The following is a 16589-nucleotide window of genomic DNA, read 5'->3' as shown; positions in this document are numbered from 1 at the left end:
ATCTTTTAGGCAGGTCACCATCAGGATGACGACCTTTTTTATATTCTGAATACAATGACTTTGAATCAAAACTTGAAATTAGTTTCCATTACATTATAGGCTGTGGTTCCTTCTGGAAAACAGTCGTCAAATATATATATATATATATATATATATATATATATATATATATATATATATATATATATATACATACATACATATATATCACTGTTATTTCTGCTGCGCAAAATCCCTCCCCGCTTCACTTTGTGCACCAGACCTGTCTGATTCTTGTCAAACTACATCGCAACGTGAACTCAATTGTTGCTTAGAAAGTTTCGATCTACTCCGTCAAATCCTCACTTGAAGCGCTTTCTCCCGATTTGCGGTCAGAGAACACGTGACTGTGACGTATACCGGAAGTGTGTGAGCAGGAGCGTGGACATTTGTTTACAAGCGCTGACTTTTTTTATTTGCTGCTCAACGGCTTTTGCCCGTGCGAACACCCAGCAGGTGAACAGTCTATATGAATAGCTTGCAAACGAATGTCCTCGCTTTCCTTTGTTCCCACCGTAATGCATAGCGCTGGGTAGCAGAGGATGCTAATGCTAAAGTCACAGGTGAGCTGGACTTTTCACCGCAGCATGTGTCATGTTTACAATGCAACGGTGAATAAACGGCTCCTGTGTTCGTGTACAGATAAGGACAATGGCTTTCAGCGGGTGTGAGGAAACAAAGAGCCTGACCTGACACTGTCTCTCCCTGCAATGCCGGTAATATTAACCCAACATGGTGCTATTGTTGTATTAGCTTTGCTCTTTACATTGACTCTTCACGCAACTGGCGCTCTCTTCTTCTACAGAGATGAAGGCTTGACCGGGTTCGTCATGGGCTTGTCTGAGGTGCAGTGGGACCACCACATCCCCCTCCCTAAACTGGGTCCCATCCAGTCCAAGGTCATCGTCGGTGTGGTGGCACTTGTGTGCTTCATCAACAGTTATGATGGGGACTTTGTGTTTGACGACTCTGAAGCTATTGTCAACAACAAGGTAACCAACCTCTCTGTGATAACAGGTTTTTAACCCGAGCTTACACACTCTGACAGGTCACTTGGCGCGTGTAATAGAAAGGCATGTGTTTGATGGTGATGTCTACTCACTGTCCCGACGACTTGTCTGCTTCTGGGTTGTGTTTTTGTTAAGAATCAGGTCATGGCCACCAGCTATTTTAGCTGATGCAGGAAGAACCTGATCTGCACCGCTGCAGCAGTGTCCCAGTATGAACATCTCTTTGATATACAAGATTCTGGAGGGAAAAAAAACAAATTAAAAGACAATTGGTGCCAAATATTGTATCTTTTGAATGGTTATCTGATGGAAAACAAAATACTGTAATGCAGTGGTGATACACAAGCGTCCCGAGGCAAAATGGGAAATGGCAACATGCACTACATATCAGATACATAAACAAGAAACTGGATCAAATTATTATTAATAATATGATTTAATACATAGAAAAACAAAATATACAGTATACGGCATGGATTTGATCAGTTTCTAAGACCATGAGCTCACAATAAAATTTTTAATGTATTGAATTTGTGAATGAAAATCTCCTCTCTGAAGTATTTTGATGGCTTTGAGGCACTGCCATGGCATTCTTTCACACTCAAAAATGACCTTTATATTTGTAATTTAGTTGGCCTTGAACTGTCTAGCACTGTCTTCTGTTCCTATTCCTATGTTTGAAGAAAAAAGCAACATCACTACACTTAAGTTCATGAAGTTCACAGCCATGTATCTCACTGCACTTGGTTTTTCCTACTGTTTCCAACTGAAGGACTTGTCTTGAATTGCTGTTCCTTTGTGCGTCCGTGTTAATTCAAAATCTTCTTGCTTTTTCATCCCCGTCAGGACTTGAGACCAGCAACTCCCGTGGCCAACATCTGGAGCAACGATTTCTGGGGAAGCAACCTCAGTAGCAACTCTAGTCACAAATCCTACCGTCCCCTGACCGTGTTCACGTTCAGGTTGGTACTGTTGCAGCATTGAGCGCGACTGGAGTTCCCAGATTAGAATTACAGTTTAAAGCAGCTGCCTAGTCCTTTGTCTGCAGTTCAGTGAAGCTCTGTTGTCTCACCCGCAAACCCGCCTGAAGCATGCTGTCTAACCTACTAACATGTTATATTTAAACGCTCAACCACCCGTGGCGCGTTGCTGGAGTGCCCATCCAACATCACAGCCGCCTTTCATTCCTACCGTGATCTCATGTTCTGTGTTGTTCTGTATGGAAACATGCAGGAAACGCTATACACTTAAGTAACCATATGCTCAGATGAAGCGCCTGTAACCGCATGCCTCCTTTCATCTCGCCTCAACACCGTCATCATGGCACATCAGGCTGCAAAGTAGCTTGTTAACTCCCGACTCTTCACACAGACCCTCACATCTGCAAATTCCTGCAGCTCCAACATGTTAAACATCCTGAATTTCCCTTTTCGCTCCCTTGAAGGTTGAACTACCTATTGGCAGGAGGTCTGCACCCTGTTGGCTTCCACGTGCTCAACATCGTCCTCCATGCTGTCATATCCGCCCTCATGATTGATGTCTTCTCCATCCTCATTGGAGGACTGGCTTATGATGACAAGAGCCGCATAGTGAACCACGCACCAAAGACCTCGCTGCTTTCTGCTCTCCTTTTTGCTGCTCATCCTATCCATACGGAAAGTGTAAGTTCTTTCCTACATTTGACAATGTAAACGCATTGATAATACAACATTTTTATTATAAGTTTTATAGAGATCAAGTCTGTGTAACTTAGATTTAGGGATTATTTTGGGTTCAAATTAATTGAATTTAATTTAGAATTATACATTTCATGCAATATTTTCACAGTCCAAATTGACATTCTAGATTTGCAAAGTCTTTGTTGCGTTACAGAATTCTACAGTGATATGAACAAGTGAGTGTTGCATGAATTATATATATATATATATATATATATACAGTACAATTCATAGCTCAAAAATGGGCTTCATTTTCTTTTGAGAAACATTTAATATGCAAGTATATTTCATCATGATTTCAGATGTACTGTATACAATTTCATGGATATCAATAATATAGGGGACAGAAAATATTCCCCAAAAGTTCTGTACTGCCAAAGAAGATGCAGAATTAATGGATCTACATGGACATGGGATAAGAAATAGAATAAAATAATAGTGGGTGGAAAATTAACAAAGATTTAAAATAAATTCTTAAATTTTTCGTGCATTAAAAATAGCTATTTTAGAATTATGAATATCAGAATAATTTTGAATTACAAAAAAAGAGATAAGTGGAGTCTACAGATTTTTGTTTTTGGGGAGGTTCTGCAAAACTTTTTTCTGCCAAAACGTACCCCGCCAGAGCCGCCTGTCGTGATAGCTGGTGTCTTCTTGTCCAAAGGGTTGAATGCCAAACATACAGTGGTTCCGTACGTGGAACAAAAGCCCGTGCTCAGCTGGAAGTTCATAGCCAAAGGTGCGTTTGGTGTCACGGCCACCTATTAGCTTTGTTGGGATGCTTATTGACCTGCCAGCTTATGTGTGTGAGCACTGAAGCCTGGCTGGAAGGCAGCGTTTCCTTCTCTCCGTTCTCTTTAATCATGCCGTGCAAAGATGGGGCGAGACCTGGGGGGTGGGAGGCAGCCAGACCGTTGGCTTTGGCCTGCTGTATCTATCAAAGTCCACAACCCCAGGATGCCAACCATACTGTACCCACACACTGTATAGAACCCACACACCAACAGGCCGGTCTGGTAATGAGAGATTCTCTTTTTCTCATCTCCGTTAACAGGCCTGAGTTGTAATTCGCTGAGCCATGCGCAGCTGATGAGTGTGATTCCCTCAGCAATATTTGCATGTTAAAGTGTGTGTTTGCTGACTTTTTGATCTTCTCATGTGATCTTTTTCCCCCCTTGTTTGTGTTCTCCCCCTTGCCATCTTAATTAGGTGGCTGGTATTGTCGGTCGGGCAGATCTTTTATGTGCCCTGTTCTTCCAGCTCTCTTTTCTCACCTACTGCAAAGCTTTCCACCGAGGTAGGTGACCGATACAAGCACTGCACTCTCTGAGTCAACGACTGACTTCAAAGTCAGCACAACTTAGCAAGTGCACCTTTGTTTCTTCACGCTAATGAAGAGAATGTTAGTCAACACATCCAGTCACTAATCTGGTCGACCCTATGTTGAATATATTTAGCTTAAAAGGTGCTTGTTTAGATGTTGCACATCGCACAGACGCCAGAGCGAGGCCGTGCCAGGGTGTTATTTTTGTCGCACTGATACACTTTCCATCCATGACTCAGAGTACAGACAATTACAGGGCTGCATATTGAAGGACACATTGTCCTCTCCATTCATGTTGTCATAAACAACCATGTAATGAGCTTTATATTAGTATTTGTACTATTACAAATGGCCTCACCGCCACCCTACTACCTCAACAATCACCTCTGTCATACTATTTCTCCTGAGGTGTTAGTACGTACACTGTTTTTGTACTTATAACACTAGTCCATATTTAGAATCCTTATATGCTTCTGCTGCTTTTAATATTTAATGACTTGAATACTACTACAACTTTTGCTTCTTCTGCAATTGTTACCACTACAACAAGTACTTCTGGTTACTACTTCTGATCTCTTTAGCTTCTGCTAGTGCTAACACTATGATTGGGAGGTTATACTGGTTAACTGGTACTGTTACAAGCATGTCCAACACCGCAACAACTACTACTACTACTACTACTACTACTACTACTACTACTACTGCTGCTGCTGCTGCTGCTGCTGCTGCTGCCACTATCACTAATGTCACTGCTAGCAATGCTCGTTTCCATATCAGCGATGCTTGAATACTGATGGTTATGTTTTACTACTACTACTAGCAACTGACCACAACTACTACTACTACTGCTACTACTACTGCTACTGCTACTACTACTACTAATCACAGGAGTGTTATTCACCTTAAAGTACTCAAAATGTACTGTTTTCACCCACGTGTCCATGGCATCCCCTGGCGGGCCGGAGACGAGAAGCAGCAGCTGAGACAGGCTATGGTGTCGGAACTTGGGACATGCGGGCGAAAAATCAGCGCATTTTGAGCGCTTTAATGTCAATAATAGTTCATGCTTCCACTTCAGAATATTGCGGAATGTTTTTCATGAGTCAGTCTCGATGCTGGACCCTGTTTTCAAAACTAGTTTAGAAGTGATCCTCATGCATTTTTAAGCCGAGTTCACCACTGACCTTTCTACAGTGCAGACAGCACCACTGCACCGACAGACTATGTATGAACAAGATCTATTTTCCTTCTTAAATTAAGTGGGTGCAGCTAATATTCCAGTGCACTCCACAATCATGAATTTACGGTATTAATGGTTCAAGCTTGAAAATGCATAATTCTGACACATCAGTGTCTCATTTTAACACCTGCCTTTTTGTTCCAGGCCGTGACAAAGATGGCAGTTTTTCTGTCCAGTGGGTCGTGGTCAGCCTCTGTCTGTGTGCTGCAGCAATGCTTTGCAAAGAGCAAGGCATCACCGTCTTGGTACCAAGTTTTCTTCACACGTCATTACAGTAATCGCAGAGCGGTTGTGACGTCCAGGATCTGAGCTAAAGATCTTGCGGTTGCTGACCTATATGAATATTAAATGTCATTTCTCTGTCTATGTATTTTGCTTCAGGGTGTTAACGCAGCCTTTGATGTCCTCGTGATCTGTAATGTTAATGTGTATGAACTCAGCCAGAGGCTACTCCTCAGGAAGAAGCCCCTCCATGTGAGTTACAGTTTATTAACCCTGCCCCCTCCTCACTCTCTGTCATTATTATTGTGCAACGCCTGGCGTGATTAACATCACGTGCTTTGTTGATGTAAAGGAATATCAATTAGGCTGATATGAAGTCGCAGCGATCACACATGCATCCTATGTAATCTTTGTGACAGGTGGGTGAGGTGTGGCAAATGGGGCTGCTCACGCGGCTGGCGCTCATGTGTTTCGGAGGAGTGTTAATGCTGTACGCACGCTGGAGGATCATGGGAACTGGACCACCCGAGTTCACTGAAGTAGACAATCCTGCTTCCTTCCTGGACAACGTGTTCCTGAGAGTGAGTGTCGCAAAGAAACACACTTTTCACTTATTATTTGTGCTCGAGTTGGGGTTTAGTAAGTAACTGTAATAATCGAATCGTAGTCGTGAATTCGGGTGAAATGTGACAGGCTGTGACTGAAGAGTCAGAGAGGCTCAGGAGGCAGAGTTAGGGTGGTTTTACACTGCGCGCGCTGTCTCGAGACAAAGCGACTCAGAAGTCGGAGATGTGAACACAAGCGAGTCGGGTTTTGGCCGCGGACTTGATCCCGGCTGGAGTCCTGCACTTTGTCTCGGGAAACTCTCCACGGGGGGGTGAGCTTCTCGCCTCAGCCGACTTGGCGATAGATGCTGGAGACTACGTGTACAGCGCGACTCCACACAAACATCATAGATGCCTGGCAGTAAAGGGTTTGATCGCTGTCTGGGCACACAACATCGTTCAAAAACTGCTTCTCAAACTCCCAGAACACTGAGGTGTGCAGCCAGGAGCTGCAGGAGACCGGTGTTGTGGAGGAGCGCAGCGGTCTGGGACTCGCGTTGTGTGTGGATGTTTGATAACTCGTGTTTTCGCCTTTATTAGGCTGATAAACATCTGATTTTACTGACAGACAGATTTGCTTAAATGAATAACGCTGCGCTCTACAGTCACTATTTTCACTGCCGTGATCCTGCAGATGTCTGCGTGAGGACAGCGAAGAGGAAAGACGCTGATTTTTCCCAAGTTACTGAAGATGACCAGACTATTCATTGATCATTTGTGACATCTGGATCTGTACTTCACTGACTAAAACCTTCTCGATCGTGTTCAAGGTGTTGTGAGAGCACCGTGGATCAGTCAAGACGCTCTCTATTATTACGCAGCTTGTTTCCACTATTTCCTTGAAAAACAAACACGACAACACTCTTCCATGTTTAGTTTTGGCTGTGAAACGCCACATTCTGCTACAGCCGAGGCGGAGCTCCGTCATCAGTTCATATCTGAGGTGGCGTGAAGTCGTAGTACTAAAGAATTGACAGAAATAAGGAGGTCAAGCCGATGGTGGTAAATAGGTTGTTGTCCAGCTGATGACGACTTCCTTGAGACGTGCTTCATCATGGGTCACAAACTAGCTACTTTGCTCAGAGCGCCGCCAGCAGAGGAGAAAAAAAGGGACATGGCCTGAGGCGCAGAGATGCGAGGCTGCATGGCAGGGGACGCATCGGACTCAGGCCACCCGAGACAGAAACCGCTATGTGAAACCACCTTTAGAAGAGTCAGATATGGAAACACAAGAAGGGAGTTACAATGAAGTACAAGATCTAAAATGAGTGTATCTCAATTTTGGAGACAAAAGTTAGGGATGGTTTGGACCAATAATGTTGAAAACGCCATGGATGAGGCAAATCAGGGCATGAAGAGGGGAGGTGTGGCCAGGGAGGATGGTGACTTATCCACTCCTTTTAAACACAGTTTGGTGACCAGATATAATGTATGAATTCATTTTCACACAGTTTTGAGCAGTTGGTTGCTGAGTAAAATCATTCATAAATCCATGCCCTATTTTCTATTGTCTGCTCATGACGTCAACAGTGACTTCTCTTGCTCTCTCTCCTCTGTTGGGTCCCCTCTCTGCTCCTCTTTGATTGGCAGATAGTGAACTACAATTACTACTACTCACTGAATGCCTGGCTGCTGCTGTGTCCCTGGTGGCTGTGCTTTGATTGGTCCATGGGCTGTGTGCCGCTCATTAAGTCAGCCGCCGATTGGAGGATGGTGTGGCTGCTGCTGCTCTGGTGTGTGCTGATAGGCTTGATAAGCCAAGCCTTGTGCTCGCTGGACAGCCAGAGGAGGAGGTAAGTGAGCAGAACGCTCTCACACACTCGTAAGTGGAACAGATCAAGTCCGGCGTCGGCCCCTGTGGACTGGGTCTCCATTATGAAAATTTTGTTGTAACCACTGCACTGTGACCTCAACTCCAAAGCCTGACGTTTCAAAGTCCCCGACGCCATTTTGGTGTGTTTTCCTAACCATCAGGAAGCCTCATGTTCTGTGGTGTCTCCTCCCCAGGACGCTCACCTTGTCTCTGGTGCTGCTGGTAGTTCCCTTTCTCCCAGCGTGTAACATCTTCTTCAGGGTGGGCTTTGTCATTGCTGAAAGGGTCCTCTACCTGTCGTCCGCCGGCTACTGCCTGCTGCTGGCCTACTGCCTGGGCCACTGCTGCCACCGCTGGAGGAGATACAAGGTGCTTATTACAGTAGTAACTACTTTCTTCATGTTTAGTAGCCTCTACCTGGTGAATTTTTATAGAGAATGTTTCAACCAAATAGGTTTAAGCACACACATTACTCTCCTAGACCGATGTTGCTCCTTTGATGGTTTAGATCAGGGGTTCTGAACCTTTTTGATCTCGGGGCCCACCTTTCCCAGAACAGGTAGGCCCGGGGCCCATACAAGTAATCGAACTGAGTCATGACTCTTCATTTCATTTGAGATCAATAACCATATTTAATCTGCTTACACATAAACAAACCAAAACCCTGTGAAACGACATGAAAGGATGTGATCATTGCAAAGATATTTGTCATAGAAAGGTCCAACCAGCAGCAGAAACTGGTGCAAGTCATATTCAAAATACACTTGATGCAAACTGTTGAGAAAATTGGAAAAACTGAATAGAATTCTGAATCCAATAAATATAATAAAACCATGTCTAAAATAAAAATAATATATTTTATTTAAACTTAAAGAAGATATAAGTGAAGTGTAAATATAACTGTTGCCATTTCAAAACTGCTTCAAAGGTGCTTTCATGAACAGTTTTTACTGTTGGGGCCAGCGGCATCACTTACTTCCACTTAATTCTATTCTAAACATTTCCATCTATAATATATAGCACTTTTTGGTCCTTGGTAGTTTAATGCTGGGTATCATTGACAATAATAGGAAGGTAAATACAAGTGTTCATTTGAGTTCATTCGTCATTTGACCTAGTTTGACCTGACTTTTGTTTGTGTTTCAGAGCCTGCTTTGTGCGTCAGCGCTGGCTCTGTTGTGTATGTATGTAGCACGCTGCGCTTTACGGAGCCATCAGTGGCGCACGGAGCAAAGCCTCTTCACCAGTGCCCTGACCGTCTGCCCTCTCAACGCAAAAGTAAGGGACTGCAATGGCTCCTGTAAGATGTTGAAAACTGACCGGTGAAACTCATGGCTCGTGGGCCAAATCAGGCCCACTGACTCATAAATGAAGGCTTGTAAATGTTAAGAATTAATCGTGAAAATGCCTAAAAATTAGTGAAGATAAGGGGAATTCTGTGGAGAAGCTTTATGACTGACAGCAAGACATTGTTGTGAGTCAGTGGTAAAGGAGGATGATTTATGTATTTAGAAGCTAACCGCAGCTAAAATTAACTTCCAGTAATATAAAGGGAGGGGCACTGAGCTTCTCATGTAAAAAGCTGCTCTCAGAATCAGTAGAATATTCATTAGCACTGTACTTTAAAAGTATGAATTGGATTTCAGATGATTTTTTTAACCTGCATTTCTACTTGTCGATTCAGGTCCACTACAATGTTGGTAAGAATCTAGCCGACAGAGGAAACACTTCCGCCGCCATCAGATACTACAGGACAGCCGTCGGGTTTGTCTCCCCGCGATCCTTCTCTTAAATCGAATCTGAATATTGAAAAGCCTCCTGTGAATTCCCCAGCCTTCATCCCACCTACGTCCACGCCATGAACAACTTGGGGAACATCCTGAAGGAAAGAAACGAACTGACTGAAGCCGAGCAGCTGCTGTCCAAAGCCGTGTCCATCCAGTCGGTTCACCCTCCCTCTGCCTCGCTTTCATTCAAAAAAAAAAAAACAAGACTAATTGTGGTGCATTTCTCTCGAATCCCTTCAGGCCCGACTTCGCCGCTGCCTGGATGAATCTGGGTATCGTCCAGAACAGCCTGCAGAAATTCAATGAAGCAGAGCAAAGCTACTGGAACGCCATTCGCTTCAGGAGGAAATACCCAGACTGCTACTACAACCTGGGACGCTTGGTGAGACAATGAGCACGGAGACACTTTACTCTGACTTAGTTTCTTTCCAAAAATAGGCGTCTGGTATTATGACCTTTGGCCCCTTTAATAGCTTATACTGTTGCAGAGCGTTATGGGACTGAGCTTTTGATCATGTTCTTGATTTTTAAAGTTTTAGTTTCTCACACCCGTGGAAAAATTTTCATTCATATCACCCACCGCCACCTTGTTATTCTTTGACTCGCCTCCTAAAGATTTTACAAAAATGGAAAAGATTATGGATGTTTTTCCGTGATTGTCTTCTAGCAATTTCTCTTCAGATATCCGTCCCTCCAATATCTGCCAAAATTTCCCCAATTCGTCTTCCAATCTTTTCTGCTAATGCAGTTTAATACATCTTATTTGGAACCTGGTAAATCAGGCTGTTTGGTTTTGAAGTTGCTGTTGGCGAAAAGCCATATCTGGATGAAATCTGAAAGGATTGTAATTTACTTTTCCCTCACGCTAGTATGCAGATCAGCACAGACACATTGACGCCCTCAACGCCTGGAGAAATGCGACGCTGCTGAAGCCAGAACACAGCCTGGCCTGGAACAACATGGTCATCCTGCTGGACAATACTGGTACTACAAGTTCCAGCCAGAATCTTCAGTGTATTTGACTGAAATGAAAACCGTTGTAATGACATTGTAATTGCACTGTTCCTTCAGTTTACTTTGGGTGATTTCTGCGTTCAGCATCAAAAGCCAGGGAAAGGTTATTGTGGAGAGGCAGGAAATGTAAATGGCCAACAAGATTAGACCGGAAGAGCAGGAATCAGCAATGCTTGAAATTTATGTATTAAAGCTTTGTGTTGTGAGTTTGGAAGGCACTCTTCCCTGCCGTGTGGAGAATGCTCTGATTTCCAAACGCTCGAGCCGTTTTGTCAGAAGCCTCTCCCACGGGGGCGGAGTCTCCCTGGAGGCCGCTGGAGTCGTCCAATCGGAGCTCGATATCTCCCTGATCAAACGTGGGCCAGCACAGCCAGAACAGCTCCCCTTCAGAGCCCCCCCACCCCCCTCCTCCACCACCACCGGCATATTTGTTCCCCAAATCTGACAGGAATAATTCTACCCCCCCCCCCCCCCCCCCCCCCCCCGTCCTCAAACAAACAAACAGAAAAATAGAAGAACAATGGGTAACATTTTCAGGAAATTTTGGAATCTTCTCGTCTTTGGTGTGGTACCCGCTTCTTTTGATCATCAGCACAAAGGAAAACGCGGATTCACACAGATGGCCAGCGACGGAAATCTCAAATGTAGTTAGATGTTGGCAGTCTGTGTGTGAAGGACAGCGGCCGCGCGACAGTTATGGTCCGCCTGCCTCCTTCTTTCCGCCGCGGTTTGGCCAGACATGAGACGAGACGGTGACGGAGATCAATAACCCAGTCGGCCTTGTGTAGAGCCTAAATGAACACAGTGAACTGCTCCCTCTTGAGTGCAGAAGCCCGGCAACACTGTTGATCCAAATTAGACTCGTATCATCGTGTTTTGTTTTTTCGAGCTCTCAGGTGAGGGTGTGCTCATATGTCTGGTTTGATCTGCTTTGAAGGCAACCTGGGCCAAGCTGAGGTCATTGGACGTGAAGCTCTGAAGCTCCTCCCTAATGACCACACCATCATGTTTTCTCTGGCCAACGTCCTGGGAAAGCTTGAAAAATACAAGGTAAGTCAAATGCATTTATCTGTGTTTTTCTGAGGTGGAGTCGCGGGGGCAGCCGCCAGAGCAAAGACGCCCAGACTTTCCTCTCCCAAGAGTTGCCTTCTTTTGTTTCCTCCAATTGTCCACAGCACCTCACCAGGAGATTTCTGAACCAGTCACAACTGGCTTTTCTTAATGTGGAGGAGCAGCGGTTCTGCTTCCGGGTGACTCGGGTCTTAACCACTCTCTAAAGGTTTGCAACCAATAGGATCTCTGTGTCCACAGCGGATGCTTTACATGTAACGTCAATGTTGAGGGCCATTATGTCTGATAAGGGAGTGGGTCATGTGACACATGAGAAACTGCGTCGCTGCTTCAGCACGTTTTAAGCTACACAAGATGTGCGATTTGTCATACCCTGAAGCTGAGAAACTTCAATTTAACCAATCAGAATCCAGGTTTTGGCGAGGGAAAATTCAGCGACGAGAAGAAGCAGTGAAATGGAAGAGATCGTAGCGGTTGCTGACATCCTCAACTTACCAAGGTAATAGTGCAGGATATGATGGATCCGGAGACGGCAGCGTTCAAACCTTTATTTCTGCTGTCGATGTCAGGCTACAATTCTTGTACTGCATTCTGCCATGCTGTCGCTACGCCGACCCCAGATTTGACGCAACTTGAGGGGATGGGTTAGGTGGCTTGCTCGGTGCAAGTAGCGTGACATGTCGCCAAGTCGGGTTTGGACCTATCTCTAACTGGTTTTGGCTGCTAGTTTCCACAACCGTTTCCGTTACCACCCAAACTTGGCGTTCATTCATTTCATAATTCATTTCAACATTAATATTTTTTACTGTTGTTGCTTTTACTTGTTACCTTTTTTTATCGTTCCAGGTTTTTTTTTTTTTGTTTTTTTTAGCCCGACCCCTCTCTATAGTGAGACCCCCTACTGTCTAGTAAGTGCTGATGAATTCACTAATTGTCTGCAGGAATCCGAGGGCTTCTTCCTTCAGGCTCTCCACATCAACCCGAGTGCCGCGAGCTGCCATGGAAACTTGGGTAAGCCCATCTTACCACCCACTTCTAACCGTTTAAGAGTCTAACGGAGCCGACGGCGTCCGCAGCTGTGCTGTACCATCGCTGGGGGAAACTGGAGCTGGCGAAAAAACACTACGAGCTCTCGCTGAAGATCGACCCCGAGGCTCCGGGAACCAAGGACAACTACAACATGCTGCTGCGCAAGCTAGACCAAGCTCGACGGCCCTGAGGGAACCAGCACCGTGGAACGCGCCTCCAAACTGTTGGTCCCAGTTTGTCCATTTGACTCTGTCTGAGATAAAAAAAAAACTGTGATTTATGTATCATCTCACCATTTCAGTTAGTATTTTTTATTGATGAAAAATAAAGCCCTTCTCCATTGCACCGATCGATTCGCCGTCCCAATGTTACTGCAGATGCTTATTTCTGGAAGAACGTGTTCAAGAGGTGTCATACAGGACATTTCCTATAAAGAAAGATGCAGGTAAGTTTTTTTTTTGTCTTCATTCAGGCCAGTTCATCTTCACCGCTGAGGCTATTGTGTGTCCTTGTGTAACAGATCTGTGTTGCGCCGCCTCCTCTCTTCATCTTAACTCCGTGTTGTCTCAGCTGGACAGAACATGTGCGGATCCTCAGCTTCTGCCCGCAAATGTATTTGCCGGGGAAAACTAAAAGGAGATTTGAGTTGCGCGGTTATTGCATTATTTGCTCATTAGAAGAGAAGAAGGTCCAGCTGGTTTACATATATTAGCAGGTCGGGTCTTTGTAGCTCGATGGGACGGCACGTCACCTTTGCCTCCGGGCTCCTCTGTAGTTTAATAGGAGGAATGTGTTTGTGCTGAAGTGTCTGAAGTTTGTCTGAAGTGTCCACAAGGAGGCGAAGGGTCAGCGCAGACAGGAAACCCATGGCCGATGCTGAAGGAAAGCCGCTCTGCTGCACACATCTCTTCAAAGTGAGCTGTGGATGATCTCCCGGGGGTCTGCTCACCCACCCACCCACACACACTCTTCTCTTCTTGATCAACACTGCCGAGGGAAAAGGTGACCCCAGTGTGAAATATCAGTCAACAAGTGTGCACCCGAGGTCAAAGTTCGACACACTTCTATTTTTTCACCTGCTTCCTACAGCTCGCAGGAAACTTTTGAAGCTCCGGAGAGCCGGTGTGGTTTTGCTTTAGGGGCCGCCATGTTTGTTTACTCATACAGTACAATACTGCCGTTGTTGCTTTGATGCCGAGAAGATGTTACTGATATTCGCATCAGGGGTTTCCACGGAAGACACACGACTGTCCACGTGCAGGCGACCGGAGTGTGCGACTCATCAGAAGTTATTTTTTGTTTTAGCTGCTTTGATGTTTAGAGTCAGTGCTGCATGGACCTCCAGAAATAATAATCTGTAGTCAATGTATTTAGGGATTTCAGGTGCAACCTCACCTGTTTAAACAAGGCTTTAAACGTCATCGTTCATGACCATGTAAGACCAAAGCAGCTGTTTAGTTTTCCTTCAGGTGGTTTGGTTTGTACCCGAATGTTGAGCTCAAACCCCTTTCAAAAAGGGCTTCCAGCTATGGAGCAAAGCATTACAGAATTCGATCAAGCGGATTAGTCGAGTGACATCCCATAACAAAAGATTTTTCCCCCCTTTTTGCTGAAGTAGCACTGACAACAAAACCTCCAGTGTTGGGTACTTCTGATGGATCAGATGATCTCGCTTCGCCGGCTCACCAGTGGGGGAGCCGACTTCTACCGTAATTATTCTTTGAATACCTTTCATTATCATAAAATATGTGAGTATTAAAAGCCTGGATTCAGTGGACGTGCCGACATCTTCATTATCCATTCTAGGTGATAGAAACCTGCTGTCCTACCGAGTGACATTAATAAAAGATGGGGCTACGACAGTACATCTTTATGAAGTCCGCTCCTTGTTCTCCCAGTTTGATCTTTGTACCTTTTACCCGCTTGGATTGTCTGTCAAACTGGCGCGCTGATGGTGCTCACTCCTGACTTCGGGATCCATCCACCATCCGGACCAGCTTTAACGTCTTATACGTATATGGGCATATGGAAGGTTCCTAACTCGTGGCTCCCAATGCAAACATGAGCATCGCACTAATCTGCCATTTCCTCCTCTGCTTCTTGTCTTTGTGTCGATCCTATTGTCTCGTAACCCTTCGCCATGGCAGCTGTCACTGTTGTCCTGTAAACCTTCCCTGTCACGCCTGCTGCCATTCTTCTTCTTGTCCCCACTTTTCCTCCTCTATCCTCACTACAGATCACTATATCATCAGCAAACATCATTGTCCTTGGAGACTCCTCCGTAGCCTTGTCAATCACTAGTAGGAGTGTCAAGCATGAGCTCAGTGGTTGTTCCTCGATGTCTCCATCAGGATCTATACAGAGAACCTGACTAGTAAAGAACCCAGCTTTTACATAAGACATGCAGTGTAGTGAGGCCTCATGACTCTCGAGCTTCATTTTCTTAGCCCACTAGATGGCACTGTCTGCTCGAATATCTTTGCCTTCAAACCACTGCTTCAATGAGCGCCACCTGCTGATTTTCAAAAATGGTCATTCCTGAAGCCTTCCCAGCCAATTCCATGTAAAACTAGGTCGATGTTGTCAGCCAGGTTTCTTTTCCTTTTTTTTTTGGACACTGAAGTCTCGCCTCAGCTGCACTGTGCGTCACTCACACTACTCTTGCAACTGAAGTTAAATCCTTTCAGGGTGGTTCTAACTCCTGTCCAGTCTTCGATTAGTTAGTTATCATAATAGACGTGTCTGGCAATTTGTACGACAGTTACAGCAGCACAGTATCCCAGCATCTCACTCTCACACAGCGATCTACCACTACAGTAGTAGCTATAACCCCCGCGTCGGCTATTTTGAATGGCATTCCACTTGCGTCCAAGCCGACTTACGACTGGTTGGTCGGAACCCATCCCAGTCGTAAGTGGGATGTTACGTGTCTTTGTATCCACTTCCATACGTGTCGTCTTTCTCTGCTGATCTAGTGGACAGTCACTATCCAAATTAGCAGTGAGCTATTTAGTTGTATTGTGTTTCAAACTGGTGGAATAAATTCAATCTCTTGAGAGCGGCAGAAACTTCCTGATGGGACAGATCCAGCTTTGGCTTTCAATTGAATGCTAGTACAGTGGTAAACAATGTGGTATGTGTGAATAATAACATCAGTTATGCTGAGGATGGAGCCGATTGTACGGAGCCCCGAAGGGGACATGAAAAAAAAAAAAGAGAAGTTATGTATTATGAAGTAAAGTATTGCGAGATATCGCAAAAGTTTGTGAGCTATCGCAAAAATAGTATTGCGAGATCTCACAATACTATTTTGAAGTGACGTCGTGACTACTTCCTGATCAAACCACCATACTGATAGAGACTCAGCATCCGTGGGAAAGTCTCATTGAATTTTATTTCAAAATTGGACTAAAATATGAGGATATACAGTCCGTGCTTCGTCGCAAGCATGGTTTTGACATCAGTGTCAGGTCATCCTCCAGGACTCCTCTACTTCTTGCAGCAGAATCAATACATTTGAACGCTGTGAGATTTTGCAAAAGTATTGTAGCGTCTGCTGGTAGTAGACAAAACCAGCCGTTCCGTAGTTTAGTTTCTTCTTTTAACACTCAAACACTGTGTAGTGGTCTCCAGAAAACAGAAACAATTGCAGCTCCTCGCTCTGCTCAACAACTCCCAAAAAACAGAACTCTCTCTCACCCCCAGCGCAGCATCTCA

The 16589-nt window shown here is 44.8% G+C and overlaps 1 protein-coding gene across 2 annotated transcripts; it reads left to right on the top strand.

The window, feature by feature from the left end:
• The first annotated feature begins 252 nt into the window (after nucleotides 1–252).
• tmtc4 (transmembrane O-mannosyltransferase targeting cadherins 4) lies at nucleotides 253–13246 on the top strand. 2 transcript variants are annotated; one of them, XR_008415967.1, is made up of 20 exons: nucleotides 253–602; nucleotides 682–755; nucleotides 845–1031; nucleotides 1896–2011; nucleotides 2494–2710; nucleotides 3977–4064; nucleotides 5476–5576; nucleotides 5713–5805; nucleotides 5973–6134; nucleotides 7749–7951; nucleotides 8166–8340; nucleotides 9118–9249; nucleotides 9656–9735; nucleotides 9805–9912; nucleotides 9999–10140; nucleotides 10628–10742; nucleotides 11710–11822; nucleotides 12250–12342; nucleotides 12785–12854; nucleotides 12920–12998. XR_008415967.1 is itself a non-coding variant. In XM_053877566.1 (19 exons), exons 3-19 carry the CDS (start codon nucleotides 870–872, stop codon nucleotides 13060–13062), a joined length of 2220 nt encoding a protein of 739 aa, XP_053733541.1. In that variant the 5' UTR covers nucleotides 254–602; nucleotides 682–755; nucleotides 845–869; the 3' UTR covers nucleotides 13063–13246. The 2 variants fall into 2 exon arrangements, 1 of the variants encoding a protein (XP_053733541.1); XM_053877566.1 differs by lacking the exon at nucleotides 12250–12342 and having other exon boundaries at nucleotides 254–602; nucleotides 12920–13246.
• Nucleotides 13247–16589: the final 3343 nt, after the last annotated feature.

Source organism: Synchiropus splendidus, chromosome 10 (genome assembly GCF_027744825.2).
Source record: "Synchiropus splendidus isolate RoL2022-P1 chromosome 10, RoL_Sspl_1.0, whole genome shotgun sequence".
In the NCBI taxonomy this organism is placed as follows: domain Eukaryota; kingdom Metazoa; phylum Chordata; class Actinopteri; order Syngnathiformes; family Callionymidae; genus Synchiropus; species Synchiropus splendidus.
The sequence above is the reverse complement of the archived record's forward strand: the minus strand, read 5'-3'. Positions and strand labels throughout refer to the sequence as shown.